The sequence below is a fragment of the Beta vulgaris genome, chromosome 6 (genome assembly GCF_026745355.1).
Source record: "Beta vulgaris subsp. vulgaris cultivar EL10 chromosome 6, EL10.2, whole genome shotgun sequence".
Classification (NCBI taxonomy): Eukaryota; Viridiplantae; Streptophyta; class Magnoliopsida; order Caryophyllales; family Amaranthaceae; genus Beta; species Beta vulgaris.
The window spans coordinates 13,030,952-13,052,223 of NC_079207.1; the positions used below are offsets into that span (position 1 = coordinate 13,030,952).

Sequence of the window (21,272 nt, forward strand, 5' to 3'; positions counted from 1 at the left end):
CAAAAACTTTTCAAGTAACAAATAGTGTAAAAGTCAAAAACTTTTCAAGTAACAAGAAACGGGGAAAGTATACTCCCTCTGGATTTAAAAGGATGCAAGTATACAACATTGTGACTTGTACGTTTGCCAACACGTAACTTTGTCCATTAAATTTTAACTACCTATTAGTTTAAATTATTAAATTTTCATATTTCTTATATATACATTAAGACAAATCAACCTTCAAAAACTAAGAAAGTAGTAAATATTTATAAGACACTACACTATTTAATTTTAGGTTATAAAAACCAGCTTAATTAGTTGTAAATGACGCCACATTAATCGAGATAAGTTACTCAACTTTAATAGTAATCTTGTCGCTTTGGCCGAGTGGTTAAGGCGTGTGCCTGCTAAGTACATGGGGTTTCCCCGCGAGAGTTCGAATCTCTCAGGCGACGTTAAAATATTTTAGTGATCCATTTGCCTTTTGCTTCAAATTACTGCGTTTTCTATTTGATTGTACGGACTACCACTTATAAATTAACCGGAAAAATTGTATTTGTGAAGTTTATGCTTTAGGTCGTAGGTTTATTAATGGGGTTCTGTCATCTGTGTTGGTTTATCGTTGAAATTTTTGATTATCTCATGAAATCAAAATCAATCTTTGGTTTACTTATCTAGAGGATATATAGTTCTGTTTATATATTTGGTCACTTATCGGAAGCATTTGAATTTTGAGCTTTACGACCTTCACCCCATTTTTGTTTTCATATTCCATAATATATATTTGTAGTTTTGTACTTCATATGATATGATCTCTCTATTGTTCTCCTAGAGGCTAGCCGCTAGAGCTTTTAATCTTTTATCTAATCTGCCAATACTTCGATACTCCACTTTAAAATTGACCTGAATATATTTAGAGAAACAATCCATCTTGCATGGACCCGGTTCACACTAAAAATAGTGTGGACCAGGCCCAGGCACGTGACCGGTTAAGAAGTACTCACTTATACACTATATCAAAAATAGATACACTATATCAAAAATAGATACACTATATGATACATAGATACACTATATCAAAAATAGATACACTATATGATACATAGGTACACTATATCAAAAATAGATACACTATATCATACATAGTGTTATGTCCTAAATTTTTCTAAGTAAAAATGCGTAGGTTCGTTGGCTAATGTGACCACCTGGAGTTCAGCTAGAAAGCACCAGTTAGCAGCTGCAGCAAGCACTTGTAAAATCCGAAGAGAGATTCAAAGCAAGGGATAAGCAAGACCAAGTCAAATAATGTTGTTGTGCCTAAAAAATAGGGCTGAAGCAGTCGTTGAGCAGAAGTGGAGATACCCCTTGATATTAGGAGATCATGGCACCTTATTAGGAGTTAGTTGTGCAACGTAAACATGTAGAGCAACGTTCTAATAAATGTATGGGTACAAATAGAAGTAGAAGTACTTGGGGAAGGGCAGTTCATTCACATCAATTACATTCGAACACTTCTCTTTACTTTCATAATATTTACAAGTGTACTTAGTGCAAGCTACAAGCTGCTAGCTACAAGCTGTAATTAGGGATGGCAATCCAATCCGAATCCGACCCTAGTCCGCTCCGGTCCGAAGGAAAAAATCCGAGTTGACTCCGACAAAAAAGTAATCCGACTCCGACTCCGTTTAAAAAATCCGACTCCGAGTCGAGGAGGGTCGGAGTCGGATCTCATAAAATAATCCGACATCCGAATCCGACTCCGACTTTGAGTCAATCAATCCTTTTTTCTTATTTATGTAATGTATTATTTATGTATAATCTGACTTCGACTTTCAGCCAGTTGAATTATATAGGCTTTTCCCACAGAAAAAATGATTAAACAATTGGAAGAAAAATAAGTCGGATCAGGTTTGGAGTCGGATGTTCGGATTTTAAGTCGGTGTCCGGATTTTAAGTCGGGTCGGATCTCGGAGTCGGATGTTCGGATTTTAGGTCGGGTCGGATTCGGATTTTCAAAGTCGGATCTCGGAGTCGGAGTCGGCTCTCGGATTTAAAATCCGACTTTCTGTAGGGTCGGAGTCGGATTATGCATAATCCGGTCCAAGTCCGACCCGTTGCCATTCCTAGCTGTAATCTTCATACATAGTGGATTGGTAGCCTCATTGCTACCCGCGGTTTTTACCCTTTTCCTTGGGGTTTTCTGCGTCACCATTTCTTGGCGTCTCGTCTCTCTTTTGCATTTGTTTATTTCTGCAGCTTGCTTCTTTTATTGTTCCTAGCTGCATTTATATTAGCTGTAGATCCTCAGCTAAGTTCTGGCTGGTCAGAATTTGGCATAAACACATAGGTACACTATATCATAACTACGTACACTATATCATATAGAAGTACACTATATCATAACTAAGTACACTATATCCTATAGGAACACTATATCATAATTAGGTACATTATATCCTATAGGAAAATATTTACTTAAACGCATTACAGAAACATACACTATATCAAAAATAGATACACTATATCAAAAATAGATACATTATATTATACATATACACTATATTTTTTTAACATACACTATATCATTTTAACGTACACTATATCATTTTAACATATACTATATCATTTTAACATACACTATCATAAACTCACATGATATGGATTGGGTGGACACTGATTAGTGTGCACCGGGTTCATATTATTTTTTTTATTAGAGAAATCAAAACTCGACTTGAACTACTAAAAAAAAAAACTTGAACATGATTTAAACCTATCAAGCTCGAAGTTATCCTATACTAAAACGGAGCAACCCCTGTTCAAATTATTTTGATCTTTTATATGACATGTACGGATGTACCCCACTTTGTATTTGACCTTGAACATATTCAGAGAAGCCAAACTCAACTTGAACTAACGAAAGAAACTCAAACCCAACTTAAACCTACTTAGCACAAACCTAATCTAAATCGAAATGGAGCAATCTATATTCAAATTATTTTGAACCATTGGTCATATCTTGTAACTACATTAAATTTTAGATTATATTTGACATAATTCAAACACAACCTAAAATCCACCCAATGAGACAGTGACACAAATTGTCAACCCTGGTTTTTTCCTCTAGTGACATTATTCATATTTGAAGAATCACCTCAATATACTTCCTATGTTTCATATTACTTCAAACATTGCTCTGGTCACGCTTGTTGGTGTGTTACTTAATCATTTAAAATCTCTAATTTCCTATAAGTAAAAATTATATAAATTTGATATTTTGAAGCTAGATATCCAGGTGAATATAACAATATCTCACATGACTATATTCACGAAATATACGGACAACGAGAGTGTATTAATTATCAACAATGTAAAAGTCAAAACTTTTCAAGTAACATGAAACATATAGAAGTATACTCCCTCTGTTTTTTTAAGAGTCCAACATTTGACACATATGCTTGCCAACATATAACTTTTACCATTAATCATTAGTTACCTATTAGTTTAAATTATTGAAATTTCATATTATGTACATTGTACATATACATTAAGACAAATCCAACTACAACTTACATACTTTATTTTGTTGTATACAAAGTATTAGCGATATAAATCTGGTCGAAATTGATGGATGAATAATACAAAAGTCAAAATGTTGTAGCGTCTAAAAACTACATAAAGTAGTAATTATTTAAAGACACGAGATTTTAGGTTATAAAGACCAGCTTAAGGGTTAGAATATTGGGAGTCTTGAGGGGAATCTTGTGGCAAGACTTAGCAAGACGCGATTATTTGGGTGAAGTCTTGGACAGAGTCTTGGGTTTGGTTTTGATATTCAAGACTCCTTCCAATACTCTTGCATGCAATGTAAATTTTTTTGGCCAGTAACAGAATGCCATGTATTTTCTTCTTTTTTGTGGAGTGAGTCTGAAGAGAGTATTAGGAATAATGTATAAAATTGAAATGAGTCTGAAGTGAGTCTGTAAAATTAAAAATTAGTGAAAAGCTGATGTGTCACAGTCTGAATTTTGGAGTTGAGTATGAGGGATGAAATCACCCTTTAGGATATGAATATTGGGCGTTTGAAGGAGAGTCTTGAGCAAAGACTTGGAGAGTTGAGCAAAGATTTGGAGAGTTGAGCAAAGACTATGCAATAATGTTGATAGAAAAAGTTGAGAGTTTTGGAGTGGGTTAGATAATTAAAGACTCTATCTATGACTATGATATCAAAGAGGTTAAATTTTTAGGTCTCTTAAAACTTGACATTTCCTTTTTTCTTTTTGTATAATTCATTGAAAAAATAGTCTGTAAAGAGTATGAGGTATCAAGTATAAAATAGGAATGAGTGTGAAATTAGTTTGTAAAATTAAAAAGTAGTGAAAAAATTGATGTAGCACAGTCTCGATGTTGGAGTTGAGTGTGACTGTGTGAGGGACGAACTCACCCAAATTAGTTGTAAACGACGCTACCTTTCTACGGAAACAAATTACTCGATATTAACAGTAATCTTGTCGCTTTGGCCGAGTGGTTAAGGCGTGTGCCTGCTAAGTACATGGGGTTTCCCCGCGAGAGTTCGAATCTCTCAGGCGACGTTAAAATGTTTTAGTGATCCATTTGCTTTTTCCCCTTAATTTACTGTGGTTTCTCTTGATAAAGCAATTTTGAGGTGAACTAAATTATGTTGCTTTCATAACCTAAAACAGATAATGGAGGATTGTTCCCATAAAAGAAAAAAATACCTTCTCCAGTTCTTTTTTGTTCTTATTATATAAATCTTTTCTTGAAAAAAATTGGTCAAAATAGAAGAAACTTTTTAACCCATATGAGAATTTTTATTTATTAATTTAGAATATATATTATGGTGCACAATAAATTTATTGTGAACTTACTTCATGTTTTTTTGTCAAACGACACTTTTAATCGAATGGTGACTTTTATCTTTAATATATCATATCTGTATAAAATGAAAATGGCCCATTTATATAAGTTCATTTTTGAATTTGAGCTTAACCGTTATGCAACCTAAAACCATGTTTGAGTCCAACGAGAATTTCAAGCGAGTTAAGTCTAACTCAAATTATAGTTTCGTAGTTTGGATCCAATCAAAAATTCCAAACTATCAAAATTCTATTTTATCACAATCATCATAATATATTAAGTAAAATAATTACAAGTCGAAGCATGGACACAGATCTTAATCAAAGGTTTACTTAAAAAAGTGATAAAATTTCTCTCGTTGAGAGTCAAACTCAAGACTAAAATTAGATAATTGAGGGTTGGTTTGTTCCCATAAAAAAAATACTTTTGACGATTCTTTTTTTTCTTTTTATATAAATGTTTTCTTCAAAGATAATTGGTCAAATTAGAAGAATTTTTTTAACCCATAGAGAGTATTTATCTATTAACTTGAAATAAGTATTGTGGTGCACTATAGTTTTTTGTAAAATTACTTCATTTTTTTTTGTCAAACGAAGTCATTTTTAACCGAATGGTGACTCTTATCTTTAAATGTGTTATATCTATATAAATAGAAATGGTCCATTTATATAAGTTCGTTTTTGAATTTGAGCTTAGCCGTTATGCACCCTAAAACCATGTGTTCGAATCCAACGGGAATTTCAATCGAACCAAGTCTATGTCAAATTATAGCTTGATAATTTGGATCCAATCAAAAATTCCAAACTATCGGAATTTTATTTTATCATAATCATCATAACTGCTAATATATTAACTAAAAAAACTACAAGCCGAAGCATGGACACAAGTGATAAAAAAGCTCTCGTTGTGTTTAGACTAAAATTAGATAATGGAGGTTATGTTATCATAAAAACAATACCTCCTCCAATTTTTTTTCTTTCTATATAGATCTTTTCATGAGAGGAAATTGGTCAGAATAGAAGAAACTTTTTAACCCATAAAGAGTATATATCTATTAACTTAGAATATTTTTTTGGTACACAATTAATTTATTGCGAAATTACATCATTTTTTGTCAAACAAAGTCACTTTCAAGTGTATGGTGACTTTTATCTTTAAATGTGTTATATCTATAAAAATGAAAATGGTCCATTTATATAAGTTTGATGGACAATTTGGACTTAACTGTTATGCAACCTAAAACCATGTATCCGAATCTAAATAGAAATTCAGTCATACTAAATCTAATATAAATCATAGCTTGGTACTTTAGATCCAATCTAAAATTCCAAATTATCAAAATTTTGTTTTATTACAGTTATCATAATTGCTAATATACTAACTAATTTTTTCAAAAAGAGCTACAAGCCGAAACATGGACACAAAGTATTAATTAATCAAAAGTTTACTTAAAAGAGTAAGAAATAAAAAGAAAAAGTGATAAAAATGCTCTCATTGAGAGTCGAATATACTAACTAATAATATTTTCAAAAAAAATTACAAGCCGAAGTATGGACATAAAGTCTAAATCAAAAGTTTACTTAAAAGAGTAAGAAATAAAAAAAAGTGATAAAAATGAAAATGGTCCATTTAGATAAGTTTTTTATCAATTTGGACTTGACTGTTATGCAATCTAAAACCATGTGTCTGAATCTAACGAGAAATTCAATCGTACTAAATCTAATTTAAATCATAACTTGGTAGCAGTTTAGATCCAATCTAAAATTCCAAACTATCAACATTTGGTTTTATTATAGTAATCATAATTGCTAATGTACTAATTAATTTTTTCAAAAAAAAATTACAAGCCGAAATATGGACATAAAGTCTTAATCAAAAGAGTAAGAAATAAAAAAAAGTGATAAAAATGAAAATAGTCCATTTATATAAGTTTGTTTTTCAATTTGGACTTGATTGTTATGCAATTTAAAACCATGTGTTTGAATCTAACGAGAAATTCAATCATACTAAATCTAATTTAAATCATAGCTTGGTAGTATAAATCCAATCTAAAATTCCAAACTATCAAAATTTTGTTTTATTATAGTTATCATAATTGCTAATATACTAATTAAAATTTTTAAAAAAAAATTACAAGCTAAAGCATGGACACAATATCTTAATCAAAGGTTTACTTAAAAGAGTAAGAAATTTTAAAAAAGTGATAAAAATGCTAGTCCATTTATATAAGTTTGTTTTTCAATTTGGACTTGATTGTTATGCAATTTAAAACCATGTGTCTGAATCTAACGAGAAATTCAATCATACTAAATCTAATTTAAATCATAGCTTGGTAGTATAAATCCAATCTAAAATTCCAAACTATCAAAATTTTGTTTTATTATAGTTATCATAATTGCTAATATACTAATTAAATTTTTTTAAAAAAAATTACAAGCTAAAGCATGGACACTATATCTTAATCAAAATCTTAATCCAAGGTTTACTTAAAAGAGTAAGAAATAAAAATAAAAAAAGTGATTAAATTGCTCTCGTTGAGAGTCGAACTCAAGACCTCCCGCTTACTAAACGGGTGCTCTAACCAACTGAGCTACGAGAGCTTTTTAATAAAAAAAGTACTTTTCCGTTTTAGACATTTATAGCTAACAACCGCTCATGAAGTTTATAAAGTCTGAGAGAAGAATAAAGTGAAGAAGAAATAGAAAGTAAAATGGAAGACGATGAAGAACCTCCGGTAGCCATCAAAATCAAGGAGATAGAAGACCCTAAATCATCTATTAATCAATCCCAAAACGACAACGTTTCCGTTGTTGGTGTCACCGTCATTACCGGCTACCTAGGCGCCGGAAAATCCACTGTAAGTGAGTCGTTTTTATTTTATTCTGTTACTTTGTAGTATATTAATGATATAATGAAGTTAACATAAGAAAAATGATGTAAATGTAGTTGGTGAATTATATACTGAATTCGCAACATGGGAAGAGAATAGCAGTAATATTGAATGAATTTGGGGAAGAAATAGGGGTAGAAAGAGCAATGATTAATGAAGGAGAAGGAGGTGCCATTGTTGAAGAGTGGGTTGAGCTTGCTAATGGATGTATTTGTTGCACTGTCAAGCATAGTCTTGTTCAAGCTTTGGAACAGCTTGTTCTTATGAAGGAAAGGTATTTATTTATGTTATACAATTCATGTCAGTTGTATGAATTTGTGTTAATTGTTAGTGTTACTCTTTTTGTTGCGTTCTTTGTTTCTGTGTTGGATATGCACCTGTGTGTCCTGACACGAATTGAGACAAGTGAATTATGGTACGAATTAGATAGCGAATTAGGTAATATTGTTTATCATTAGGGCTCCGTTTTACTGGAAAACTGTTTTCCTCTATTTTTAGTTTTACATTGTTTGGTTGGCAAGAAGTGTAAAACCAGTTTCCTTTGGGGTAAAATTACTCTCATAATGATGCAAAACTATTTTCCTTATCTCTCTTGTACATTCCTTTCCCTACCTTCCTACTTTCCTTTTCATTTTCTTTTCACTTTCATCATTTTTCTTACGTGGAACCAAACAACGGAAAACTAATTTTGGACTTGTGTTTTACATTGTAAATTGTTTTTCATGAAATAATTTTACACTGAAAATGTTTTATGTCCTACCAAACGGAGCCTAAATGTGTCTGCTTGTGGCATGGAACTTGAAAAGGATATGAAAACTCAGAAACTGGAATTAAGATGTTCAATAAACAATATGGGGCATTCTTTCCTTTTGATTTATACCGTAGCGTGCAATCTTATTTTCTTGTTAAATTAGAGCTAGCTTTGATAATTGATAGCCTCTAATAGTTGATTTTCAAACTTCTTTTGCTTTTCATAGACTCGATCATATATTACTGGAGACTACAGGTTTGGCAAACCCTGCGCCTCTTGCATCCGTCCTTTGGTTGGATGATCAGCTGGAGTCTTCTGTTAGGCTTGATTCCATCATCACTGTGAGTGCCAATTTTTTAATGTTTGAAGATGTTTTTATATGTGGCGAAAGAGTTTGCAGCTCAGAATTCTGTTTTCTGCTCTTGTAGTAGAATTGAAAACAGTCCCAACTTTGAAATGTTTGCTGGAGACTGTAGTTTGTATCACACAAACTTTTGAGCATATGATCATTTTGTCTGTCTGCAGATCGACGTATGTGTAGAACTACTTTATGATTTATAGCTCAGGCTCTCCTTATGGTCATCTTTAACAGTTTGTTTCCTTTTTAACTTTAGGTTGTTGATGCCAGAAACCTTCCCTACCAGCTGAAGCAACATACCGATTCATCTTCTTTTCCGGAAGCTTACTATCAAATAGCCTTCGCGGTAACGTAATTTTCTGTCTGCTTAATGGGAAAAAAGCACGAACACACTAGTTTTTCGATAAACTGGACCTTGAATCGAAATGGAAGTCTACTAAGATTTATTTTTGATATGGTTGTAGGATGTTGTGATACTTAATAAGGTTGATATGATATCTCAAGAGCATCCTGAAGGTACTCTCGAAGACTTGGAGAAGGAGATACATAAGATTAATTCTCTTGCTAATATAATCCATTCAGTTCGTTGTCAAGTTGACTTGTCTAAGATATTGGATCGCCATGCTTATGATGCTAAAGTTAGTTACATGTGTCTCATTTTTCATTGGTAGATCTATGTTGTTTCATATTGTTGGCATAGATTTGTGATGATTTCAAGCTGTTCATTTCAGCATGCTTCTCATTTGGAGGCTTTATTGGAAGAAAATAGATCTTTATCTACTGGGGATCTTCATGATGTTAGTGTTAGGACCCTATGCATTTCAGATCCACAAGTGGTTTCTCTTGATAAGGTACTTCTGATATTTACCTGTTTCTTGACAAGGTTTGTTAGGTTAAAGCTTTTCCTACTGACTACCAACGTGATTGCTGAGTGTGATGTTCTCTGTACAATGACCTTGACAGAAAAGTTGATTCACGAACAATGTAAAAAATATACAATGAAATAAAGTGAACAATTACTTGAAGCGAGAACTGGAATGGAAATGTATGATACCAGCTCTTTTACTTGTGCTGTAATATCTTTATATTTGTTTCATTTTCTCAAGATCTCTATGAAAGTAACTGACCATTAAATATTTAGTAGGGAAGGGGTGGTTGGGGGGGGGGGTTGGAAGCTAAAATTGAAAACAATAGAAATTCATGTATCTATAAGAACATCCTGTAATAATTAATTTTCCTTTCCATAATTTATGAACTTATATGGATATTAGTAGGGAGTTAGCAAGCTTTGGCCTGATTTATTTCGACAGCTGCAGGTTGTGACAAACGTTATAATCCCCCTCCATTTGTTATTAAGTGCTTTTGATGTGATACACATAAAGGGCCTATTAAGTCAAATGAAGTGGAATAGTAGAAATTGTGGAATGACAGCTAATAAGTCTTTTTAAGGAGTTTTACTTGCTATTGAGAGGTTGGCTATGGCCTATGTGACTAGTGACTACTATTAGAGAGGAAGTACAGCCAATTGGACTCTTGATCTTTCCTCTATCACATTTTGGGTGCTATATGTGGACTCGACATGATTCAGATATTATCTTAGAGTTAAATGTCAATGTGGCGTGTGATGCTTGATTTAGCTTATAGTGAGCGTTTTGAGTGGAGGGATATGCTTCTTCACTTGTAAGTTGTAACCTATGAGATACGACTAAATATGCAGACGCAAATAATTCCAATATTATGATAAGAAGTCTGATTGTGATCAAGTTGCTGAAGTAAAGCCAGAAGATACAAAAAGACAGATTGTGTGAGAGAAGTAAAAAACAAATTGTCTTTACATTTCCCAATACAGGAGGGTTTCTGATAGTCAGAGCCCAGAGGTCTATATGCATTGAAAAGCCAAAATTTTGATATAGGGTGCATTCTCTTCACCTACAAAAATGAGTTTTAGGAGAATTAAATTTAGATAAGGTCCAATAAGTTTCTAATAAGTATAAGTTCAAATAAGTTCCAATACGTTCAGCAATATTCAAGTGAAGAAAACACACTCGTTGTATGTGAAACATGTGCTATTTCATCTTATGTAAAGAGATCATGGATACTTTTTCTTTTGCTCTACAAGTGCTGTTTTCACGTTGAATAGTTTATATTTGGTCCAACCTCATACTTATCTTTATTAAATTAAGGTTCGCGTATGGCTTGAGGATATTCTTTGGGACAAGAAGGCGGGCATGGATGTCTACCGCTGCAAAGGAGTTCTAAACATTCTCGATTCTGATGAACTCCATACTCTACAGGTAATAATTACCTCTCATGTATCAGTTTTTTGGAGACTTTTACTAATCACTATTGGTATAATACGAATATGCATTGTCATGAGTCAGTCATTGAGAATTTTGTGCTGCTGAATGCTGTCCAGGCTGTGAGAGAAATATATGATATTGTTCCTTCTCGTGCGTGGAAAAAAGAAGAAAACCGGATGAACAGAATAGTGTTTATTGGTAATGTTTGGAAACTCGTCTCTCATTCATAAATCTCCTGTATCTTTAACCTCTTCCTACTTTTCATTATGTTCAGGTCGATGCTTAGATGAGAACATTCTAGCTGATTCATTTAGGGCTTGTAAGGCAACCAGCTGACATTTGCATTTCAAGTGTGCTCAATCGACGATGACGCTTTTGAGATTATGCTGATTAGCAAGAAAAGCTCATACAAGTACTATCCATATTGCTTGAAGTCTGAAGATGTGCTTGTATCTGTTATAAAAGTTCTCTATGTTCATTCTGGTTTGCTGATTGTGCAGCAATAGTTGCTATTATATGTAGCTCGCTCAATACAAAATAGGAGTAAACACATAAGAACAATAATTGTGGACGAACTTTTGGCCCTGTTTGTTTAGGAGATACCATTGACCAATTTTTGGAATTTGAGATGATTACATATTTACATCCGAGGTCGGGTTTTATTGTTTTTTTCGTGATGTCCCCATTATTCAACCATGAATTTACTACGAAATTGCCCCTATATGGGAAAAGTGCAACAGAGATTGGTTTCATCACTTGTGTATTATTAACAAGTTGTCCTTGTTTGCCTAAAAAAAACAAGTTGTCCTTGTAAAACCTTCAATCCATTGAACTTCTAACCTTCAATAGATTGAATTTCTATTTTTAGATACCGCCCGTGTTAACTTGTATAGTGAAAGATAAGGTAAGGGGTGAGTTATGATGTCCCCATATATAATTACTTTTGTATCCTTAACTTATCAAAAAATACTTATTTTAAAATATCAAATTTCTTCTTGATCTACAATTATGTGCAATAACTAATAAGGAAACTTAAAATTGCCTAACTTATAATAAGATGTAATGTATGTATAGCACCTTTCAAAAAAATGCTTAAAAATAGATATTCTCGATTGAAAATTAAAGTGATATAAGTAAAGCAATTCCAAATAATTACAAAGTAAGAACTTATAAAGTTTCTTTCTACCTAAACTTCTAATTGCAATTGCAATTTCAAAGAATATACATTAATAATCCATAAACCTACCAAGAAAAATAAGAGGAACATCTCCTTTTTTTTTATTGCCTTTTATAATTGTCGTATATGTCGATTAGGATAATTTATCATTTTATATATTTAAACGTTTGTAGTAGTCTTTTGTGTGATTTGGGATAATCCATCTCATCGTTTTATTGTTATGTAGAAATATGTCATGATTATTAGATATATTATTTAAGAATATGTTTGTAATTTAAATATATTAAAGAAATAGGCTTATATCATCCAATTTTCAATGTAATGTTATGCAATAAATTACACATATATTAAAGAGATTAACATATAGAATTCGATAACATCAACCTATAGTACATTATGATACATGTTCGTTTATCACAATGAAAAAAGTTGTGAATAATCAAATTAAACTACAATAAAATAATATTAATGTTTCTAGCGCTTTTTAATGTTAGTATATATTGATGTTAATATGCCTTTGCCGCGTCGCGTGCATTTGAGGCTGATATTGAAAAGTCACTAGTGGAAAAATGAAGAATGGCTGCGCTAAAAAAGGCATGTAGGGCTGCGCTTTTTGACAGCAGCCCTTCACTTTTTAAGTAGGGCTGCGCTAGAAAAGCGCAGCCCTTAAGCTAGAAGGGCTGCGCTAGTTAGGAAAAAGCGCAGCCCTTCTAGCCCAGAAGGCTGCGCTAGTTAGGAAAAAGCGCAGCCCTTCTGAGCTAGAAGGGCTGCGCTTTTTCCTAACTAGCGCAGCCCTTCCTACCAAAAAAAAAAAATAAAAAAAAAAATTTTTTTTGACATTTTTTTACTCATAATCTCACATTTTCTGAAATTAAACAGAAGAGGAGAAACGAAACGAAAATACTAAACCCAAAACAATAAAAGAATGAAACGAAAATGAAAAAAGGACAAAAACTAATATACAAAGAGAAGTATACAAGAAGTATACAAGAACATTAATCAAAACAAAGATGAAAATACAAGAAATTATATACAAAGAGAAGTATACAAGAACATTAATCAAAATAAACAAAGAGAAGTATACAAGAACATTAATCAAAACAAAGAGAAGTATACAAGAACATTAATCAAAATATATAAACAAAGAGAAGTATACAAGAACATTATAGATCTGAAAATACAAGAACTACCAAACATTAACCTAATAATGTTTAAATACATAAAACAAAACCCAATACATAATTTAAGGGAAAAAAAAATTTCGGAAAAACTTAAAATGGCTATTTGGAGGCTTAAACGAACTCGGATGGCTTAAAAACGCGTAGCAGTGAGTTTGACTCGTTGGCCGTTCCGCTTCCGAAAAGGTATCACAATAGGCAATCGGACTCCGTCGCCATGTTTAGTGCAAATCATTTCAAGGTTTTTGTCGCAAATGTTTTGGGAGTTTTTGAGAGAGAAGAGAGGATGAGAGGAAGAGAAGAGAGAAGGAGGAAAGGAATAATGAGGGACGTGAGAGAGGAGAGAGAATGAGGGATAATATATTTGACGAATCCCCGCTCAATATTTCAAAGCCCGCGATTCCGAAATTTCAAATTTTTTCAGGAAGGGCTGCGCTTTTTTAAAAAAGCGCAGCCCTACTAGCAGAAGGTGCGCTTTTTAAAAAAGCGCAGCCCTTCACTTAGTAGGGCTGCTTTTTTAAAAAGCGCAGCCCTTCTTTACCTACGAAGGGCTGCGCTTTTTTAAAAAAGCGCAGCCCTACTAGTGAAGGGCTGCGCTTTTTTTAAAAAGCGCAGCCCTTCTGCTTAGTAGGGCTGCGCTTTTACGAAAAGCGCAGCCCTTCCTGCGCAGCCCTTTCTGTTTTTCCCCTAGTGAGTGTAAAGCAAGGACCTATGATATACAACCGCCGGTGGTTGGGTTCTACACAACATGGATATTTTCTTTAAAAAAAAGGCTACATATAGTGTTCGAACATTTATAGAATAATGGGTTTTATGCTCATATGGTCATATACTAGAAGAGGAAGAGGTCTAGTATACAAAAGATTAGAGTACACAAAATTACAAAGGCACGTGGAAAAGCAAGGAAAAACATAAGTTGGTCACGGGTCGCGACACCCGTCGCAGGTCGCAACCTGGGGGCCGTTGCGACCTGGGCCTCGCGAGTCGTGACGTGTCTTCTGTCTTGGAACATGAAAAGATGCTTTGACGATTTTCAACCGTTGTGATGTGTACGTTATCCGTTTAATGACTATTAGGGTCCTTAAATCAATAGATTAAAGGTCCTTAATCAGTGATTAGGGGGAGGGTTATGAAAGTAACAATTCTAATCTATGAAGGATATATTTTCTATATAACCTTTGTGATTTCTATGAGGAAGAGGTTAGGAAAAATCAAATTTTCTACACTCTAAAGTACTTGCTTTTGCTTGAGAGAAACTTTGCTACTTTCTCTTGAGTGTTCTTCACAAAATATAAACACAAGTTCTTGTTGATTCACTTAGAAGATCATCTAAGTGGATTGTTCTCTCCATTGTATCCCATTAGTTATTTCGTGTTAACCCGTGATCCTAGAGGGGTAAAAATAAACTAATAGGAAAACATAGTTTCCGTGCCTTGGAGTGATATATCCGGTTCTCTAGTTGATCACACCTCACAATCTATTAGTTTAATTCTTCTCTTCTTTTTTTCCGGATATGTCTCAATCACTCAGGGACATGACTATGAACTTCCAAAAATTGGATAAGTTCGAGGGGGTGGGATATCGTAGATGGCAAAAGAAGATGCACTTCTTGTTGACTACTTTGAATGTGGTGTATGTCCTTTCAACACCCATGCCACCACTCCCGGCGGATGGAGAGGAAGAGTCTATTGAGACTACAAGGAAGAGGATAAAGTGGGAGAATGATGACTACATTTGTCGGGGTCACATTCTCAACTCTCTTACCGATCCTTTGTTCGATCGCTACCAAAACGTGGAGAGTGCAAAGGAACTATGGGATACTCTTGAGGCCAAGTACATTTCGGAAGATGCTTCAAGTAAGAAATTTCTTGTTAGTAATTTTAATTCATTTAAAATGACTAATGATCGGCCTATTGTGGTTGCCTTAATCATCGATAAATTACCAAACTCTTGGAAAGATACTAAACATTGCTTGAAAGATAGGAAGGAAGATATGTCCATGGAGCAACCAGGAACTCATTTTCGTATTGAAGAGGGGATCCGGGCTCAAGATGGGGTTAAGGATACTACTCCTGTATTTCTAAGTCTACCGTAATTTGGTAGAGGTTGGTGGGTCTAGTAAGACCAAGAAATCCAAACAAAACAAACAATAACAAAACCAATGTTGCAAACAAGAAGAGGAAGACCCTCACTTGTTGGATATGCAATGGTCCTCATCTTAAGAGGGATTGTCCTTCTAAAACAAGAAGAAGACAAAGAAGAACAACCTAGTGTTGTTCAAAACCAAGGTAAAATGCACATGTTAATGTAATTGAAGAAATGCATTTTGTTGCTATGATTTCTGAAATTATGTGTGTGCAGGTTGATGATTCTTGGTGGATAGATTCGGGAGCCTCTAGACATGTGTGCAATAACAAGGATTTTTTCAAGTCTTTGAAAGATTTGGATGATGGTCCAATCTTGTATATGGGGAATGATTCTACGGTAAAGGCTAAAGGTATAGGCCAAGTAGAATTGTTGTTAACCTCGGGAAAGACTTTAACTCTCCGGGATGTTTGTTATGTACCGGAAGTTAGGAAGAATCTTGTGTCGGAGGTCTTTGAATAAGTATGGTTTTAAAGTTGTTTTTGAGTCGGATAAGTTTATTATTTCCAAGGGTGGTATTTTTGTTGGACAAGGTTTCTTTTGTAATGGAATGTTTAAATTTAGTATTGAAATAAAATTGTTCTAGTTCTATTTACATGCTTGATGTTTCTTCTCTATGGCACAATCGTTTATGTCATGTGAATTATCGTAGATTATATGACATGTCTAAAATGGGTTAATACCCCCTTTCGATTTAAAGTTAGAGAAGTGTCAACTTGCTGCTAAATAAAATTACAAAAAATCCTTATCCTAGTGTGACTAGACAAACGGTATTGCTTAATTGGTGCATAGTGACTTGTGTGACTTTCATAGTTCACCTTCTTTGGAAATAAAAATATATTGTAACTTTTATTGATGATTTTTCAAGGTTTTGTTACATATATTTATTATTTACTAAAGATGAAGCACTAGAAAAGTTTAAGACCTTTAAAACGAAGTGGAACTTCAACTTAATCAAAAGATTAAAAGACTTCGAACGGATAGGGGTGGTGAATATTATAATCCAAGTTATTTTAGTTCCATTGGTGTAATTCATGAAACAACCGCCCCATACTCACCTCAAAGTAATGGTATAGCGGAAAGGAAAAATAGGGTCCTAAAAGAAATGGTTAATACCATGCTTTCTAATTCGGGTCTTAATGACGGTTTTTGGGGTGATGCAATTTTAACTGCATGTTATATTTTAAATCGAGTTCCTAATAAAAGGAATAAGACTACCCCTTATGAACTTTGGTGTAATAAAAAGCCTAATCTCAATTACCTTAAGGTATGGGGTTGTAGGGCAATTGTCAAATTGACGGAACCTAAAAGGAAAACTTTAGGTGAAAAAGGAATTGATTGCATTTTTATAGGCTATGCGGTACATAGCAAAGCCTATAGGTTTTATGTCATTGAGCCCAATGACTTTGTCTCTATTCATTCCGTGATAGAGTCAAGGGATGCAATATTTGATGAGACTAGATTCTCATCGATTCCAAGACCAAAGGACATGATACCTAGTACTAGTTCCAATGTTGTAGATGACATTTCTAATGATCATGATACTACAACACCGGAAATTAGGAAAAGTAAAAGAATTAGAAAAGAGAAATCTTTTGGACCGGATTTTCAACTATATTTAGTTGAAGGGTCAAGGGAGTCAATTTCGACTCAAATTTCATATTGTTACAATATGGAGGAGGATCCTAGGACCTTTGATGAGGCTATGAAGTCTCATGATTCTGCTTTCTGGAAAGAGGCAGTGAATGATGAAATGGATTCTATAATGGTAATCACACTTGGATTTTAGCTAATTTACCTCCCGGTTGCAAACCCCTAGGTTGTAAATGGATTTTTGTAAGGAAAAAGAAAATCGATGGAACCATACTAAAACATAAGGCCCGGTTAGTGGTCCAAGGTTTTAGGCAAAGATATGGTATCGATTACTTTGATCTTATGCTCCAGTAGCTAGAATAGCTACTATTAGACTATTGATAGCATTAGCTGCGATTCATGGTCTAGTAATTCACCAAATGGATAGTAAAACTGCTTTTTTGGTTGAATTGGAGGAGAAGTGACATGAATCAACCTGAAGGGTTTGTGGTCAAAGGTCAAGAAACTAAAGTTTGCAAATTAGTTAGATCTTTGTATGGTCTTAAACAAGCACCTAAGCAATGGCATCAAAAATTTGATGAGGTTGTGTTGTCTAGTGGGTTCAAAATAAATCAGTCCGATAAGTGTGTATATAGCAAATTTGATAATAACGGTAAAGGAGTTATAATTTGCTTATATGTTGATGATATGCTTATTTTTGGGACTGATTTGGAACAAGTGGAAAAACCAAAGTCTTTCTCCTCTAGCTTCTCCATGAAAGATTTGGGTGAAGCGGATGTTATTCTAGGTATTAGAATAATAAGAGGGAAAGGGTCGTTTTCTTTATCACAATCTCATTATATTGAGAAAGTGGTCAAGAGGTATAATGAGTCAAATTCGACTCATTTTGCTACTCCTATGGATCCTAGTATTCACTTGGTTCCGAGTAGTGGTACTCCAATTTCACAATTGGAGTATGCAAGCTTAATTGGAAGCTTGATGTATGCTATGACTAGCACTCGGCCGGATATAGCTTTGCTATTGGCAAGCTCAGTAGGTATACTAGTAATCCTAGTATGTTGCATTGGCAAGCATTGAGAAGAGTGTTAAGGTACTTGAATAAGACCTTGGATTATGTCATAACATACAAAAGAGAACCTTCTATCTTAGAAGGTTACTCGGATGCTAGTTGGATTTCGAATAAGGAAGATTATTCATCCACTAGTGGTTGGGTGTTTCTTCTTGGAGGAGGTGCCATTTCATGGGCATCCAAGAAGCAAACATGTATAACGGATTCCACTATGGCATCGGAATTCATTGCTTTGGCTTCTTGTTGCCAAGAAGCGGAATGGCTAAGGAATGTGTTGAGTGAGGTGGACTTATGGGTAAACCTATGTCACCTCTTGCTATCCATTGTGATAGTGCATCAACCATAGCTAAAGCATATAGTGAAGTCTACAATGGCAAGTCAAGGCACATTGGAGTTAGACATAGCTATGTGCGGGAAATGATAAGGAATAGTTGTATAACTATTAATTTTGTTCGGTCTAGTTTGAACTTGGCGGATAGTCAAGGGAACTAGTGAACAAAATGAACAAAGGGATGGGTCTTAAGCCTATTGATCAACCTATGGTGAAGGAAAACTCTATTTGATGTCTAATACAACGTTAGATCTCAAATTCAAGGAGGATAGTACTTCTCTAAGAGGTTGGGAGCACTTGTTTAATACATCCCGAGGTTAGTGCTTGTTGCTACAATGATAAAGAGGTTGAATTTATTCTTAATAAATCTTTGATAAATGCTCAATTGTAGGAGCATGTTCGGAAAGATTTACCTATATAAGCTAGAAGTTTGGCCGCTTCACAAGTCTAAGGCTTGACTTGGAAGCTTATGAATGGATATGGACACCAAGGCTTCATAGGTGTCGGAGGTTTTAAGAACCTAGTTTATGTTTTGTGTATTAGTAACTTCAATAATTTGTAAGGTTATATGATTCAAAGCTTTGTCTATCATTATGATCTAAATTATTGTAAAGATTACTTTTACTAAATGGAAATTCAATCGTTAGATATTTCCATGATGCATGAACATGGTGTTTGCGATTTATAGCAAGTTGAAAAACTTTTCAACATTACCCTATAAATGGAGGAGGATTGTTGGAACATTTATAGGGTAATGGGTTTATCTCATATGGTATATACTAGAAGAGGAGGAGGTCTATATGCAAAAGATTAGAGTACACAAATGCAAAGCATGTGAAAACCAAGGAAAACAGAAGCTGGTGCAGTCGCAACTGGGCCGTCGCGGTCGCGACCTGGCCTCCGACTCGCGAGTTTTCGCGAGTCGCGACGTCTTGGAACGTGAAAAGATGCTTGACGGTTTTTCACTTGTGATGTTATTCGTTATCTTTAATGACTTTAGGTCCTTAAATCAGTGGATTAAAGGTCCTTTATAGTGATTAAAGAGGGGTTATGAAGTAACACTCTATCATATGAAGGTATATTTTCTATATAACCTTTGTGATTCCTATGAGTGAAGAGGTTAGAGAAAAATCAGATTTTCTTACACTCTAAATACTTGCTTTTCTTAAGAGAAACTTGCAATTTCTCTTGAGTGTTCTTCAAATACAAGTTCTTGTTGATTCACTTAGAAGATCATCTAAGTGGTTGTTCTCTCCATTGTATCTCATTAGTTATTTCGTGTTAACCCGTAGGGGCGAAATAAACTAATAGGAAAGCGTAGTTTTCGTGCCTTGGAGTGATATATTCGGTTCTCTCATTGATCACACCTAACATATAGTGAATGTATTATGACAATTTATCATCACATATCTTTTTATCAACAATTATTATATGTTTGTTTAAAAGTTTAACACGATTATTTTCTTTATAAACTCACATAAGATTGTATAATGATAATTTGGTAGATGGAAGTAACATTTTTCCCTAAAATTAAGTGGTTTTACAGTAACTCTATAAAACGATCAAGTCTTACACAAAATCTACCGCATGTTAATTTTTGGAATTCACCAAAAATAATTGAAACTTCTCATATAATAATTAGGAAAAAATTGATAATAGAGGTCTGAACTTTGGGCGATAAATTTGAAAAAGTTTGAACTATTGATTGACGTGTGTAGGTCCCAAATTTACTTTTAGCCGGTCTCGGTGACTTAAAACTGACGATTTTTTTTTAAATCTCATTTAGTTCCTACTTCCCTTCCTCAATTAACTCTTCTGGTATGAACCAAGTTTTACAAGTTATGACCTATTAATATAAAATAAGATGATATAATATGATATAATATAATATAATATAATATAATATAATATAATATAATATAATATAATATAATATAATATAATATAATGTAATGTAATGTAATGTAATGTAATGTAATGTAATGTAATGTAATGTAATGTAATGTAATGTAATGTAATGTAATGTAATATAATATAATATAATATAATATAATATAATATAATATAATATAATATAATATAATATAATATAATATAATATAATATAATATAATATAATATAATATATATAATATATATAATATAAATATATAATATAATATATATAATATAATATAATATAATAATATATAATATAATTAATATAATATAATATAATATATAATATAATATAATATAATATAATTAATATAATATAATATAATATAATATAATATAATATAATTAATTATATATAATATATATAATATAATATAATATAATATAATATAATATAATATATAAATATAATATAATATAATATAATATAATATAATATAATATAATATAATATAATATAATATAATATATATAATATAATATAATATAATATAATATAATATAATATAATATAATATAATATGATATAATATAATGTGATGTAGTGTAATGTAATATAATATGATATAATTGAGGATAATAATAGTTTTTAATAATATAATATATTTTCGTCTATTTGCGTGACGATGACGGCAGACTTCATTTCTTGAGGAAGCATTGTGCACTTTCAAATGATTATGTTAAT

General features: G+C 33.0%; 1 protein-coding gene and 3 non-coding genes across 4 annotated transcripts; 3 read left to right on the forward strand and 1 right to left on the reverse strand.

The window, feature by feature from the left end:
- Positions 1 to 355: 355 nt before the first annotated feature.
- On the forward strand, positions 356 to 437 carry TRNAS-GCU (transfer RNA serine (anticodon GCU)). Its single transcript has one exon. It is a non-coding gene; the product is annotated as a tRNA-Ser (tRNA).
- Positions 438 to 4,489: 4,052 nt separating this feature from the next.
- On the forward strand, positions 4,490 to 4,571 carry TRNAS-GCU (transfer RNA serine (anticodon GCU)). The gene has a single exon. It is a non-coding gene; the product is annotated as a tRNA-Ser (tRNA).
- A 2,812-nt stretch (positions 4,572 to 7,383) lies between these two features.
- On the reverse strand, positions 7,384 to 7,457 carry TRNAT-AGU (transfer RNA threonine (anticodon AGU)). The gene has a single exon. It is a non-coding gene; the product is annotated as a tRNA-Thr (tRNA).
- An 84-nt stretch (positions 7,458 to 7,541) lies between these two features.
- LOC104895923 (uncharacterized) lies at positions 7,542 to 11,825 on the forward strand. Its single transcript, XM_057395922.1, has 9 exons — positions 7,542 to 7,714; positions 7,804 to 8,021; positions 8,725 to 8,839; positions 9,113 to 9,202; positions 9,321 to 9,494; positions 9,588 to 9,707; positions 11,040 to 11,150; positions 11,273 to 11,354; positions 11,431 to 11,825. The coding sequence occupies exons 1-9, from the start codon at positions 7,568 to 7,570 to the stop codon at positions 11,490 to 11,492; spliced, it is 1,119 nt and encodes a 372-aa protein (XP_057251905.1). The 5' UTR covers positions 7,542 to 7,567; the 3' UTR covers positions 11,493 to 11,825.
- Positions 11,826 to 21,272: the final 9,447 nt, after the last annotated feature.

Bases quoted from the DNA above. Each gene is read 5' to 3' on its own strand.
- LOC104895923 (XM_057395922.1), top strand. From the start codon at position 7,568: ATGGAAGACGATGAAGAACCTCCGGTAGCCATCAAAATCAAGGAGATA. The intron at 9,708-11,039 runs GTACTTCTGATA...TATTAAATTAAG, and splicing joins AAGTGGTTTCTCTTGATAAG to GTTCGCGTATGGCTTGAGGA. The intron at 11,151-11,272 runs GTAATAATTACC...AATGCTGTCCAG, and splicing joins ATGAACTCCATACTCTACAG to GCTGTGAGAGAAATATATGA.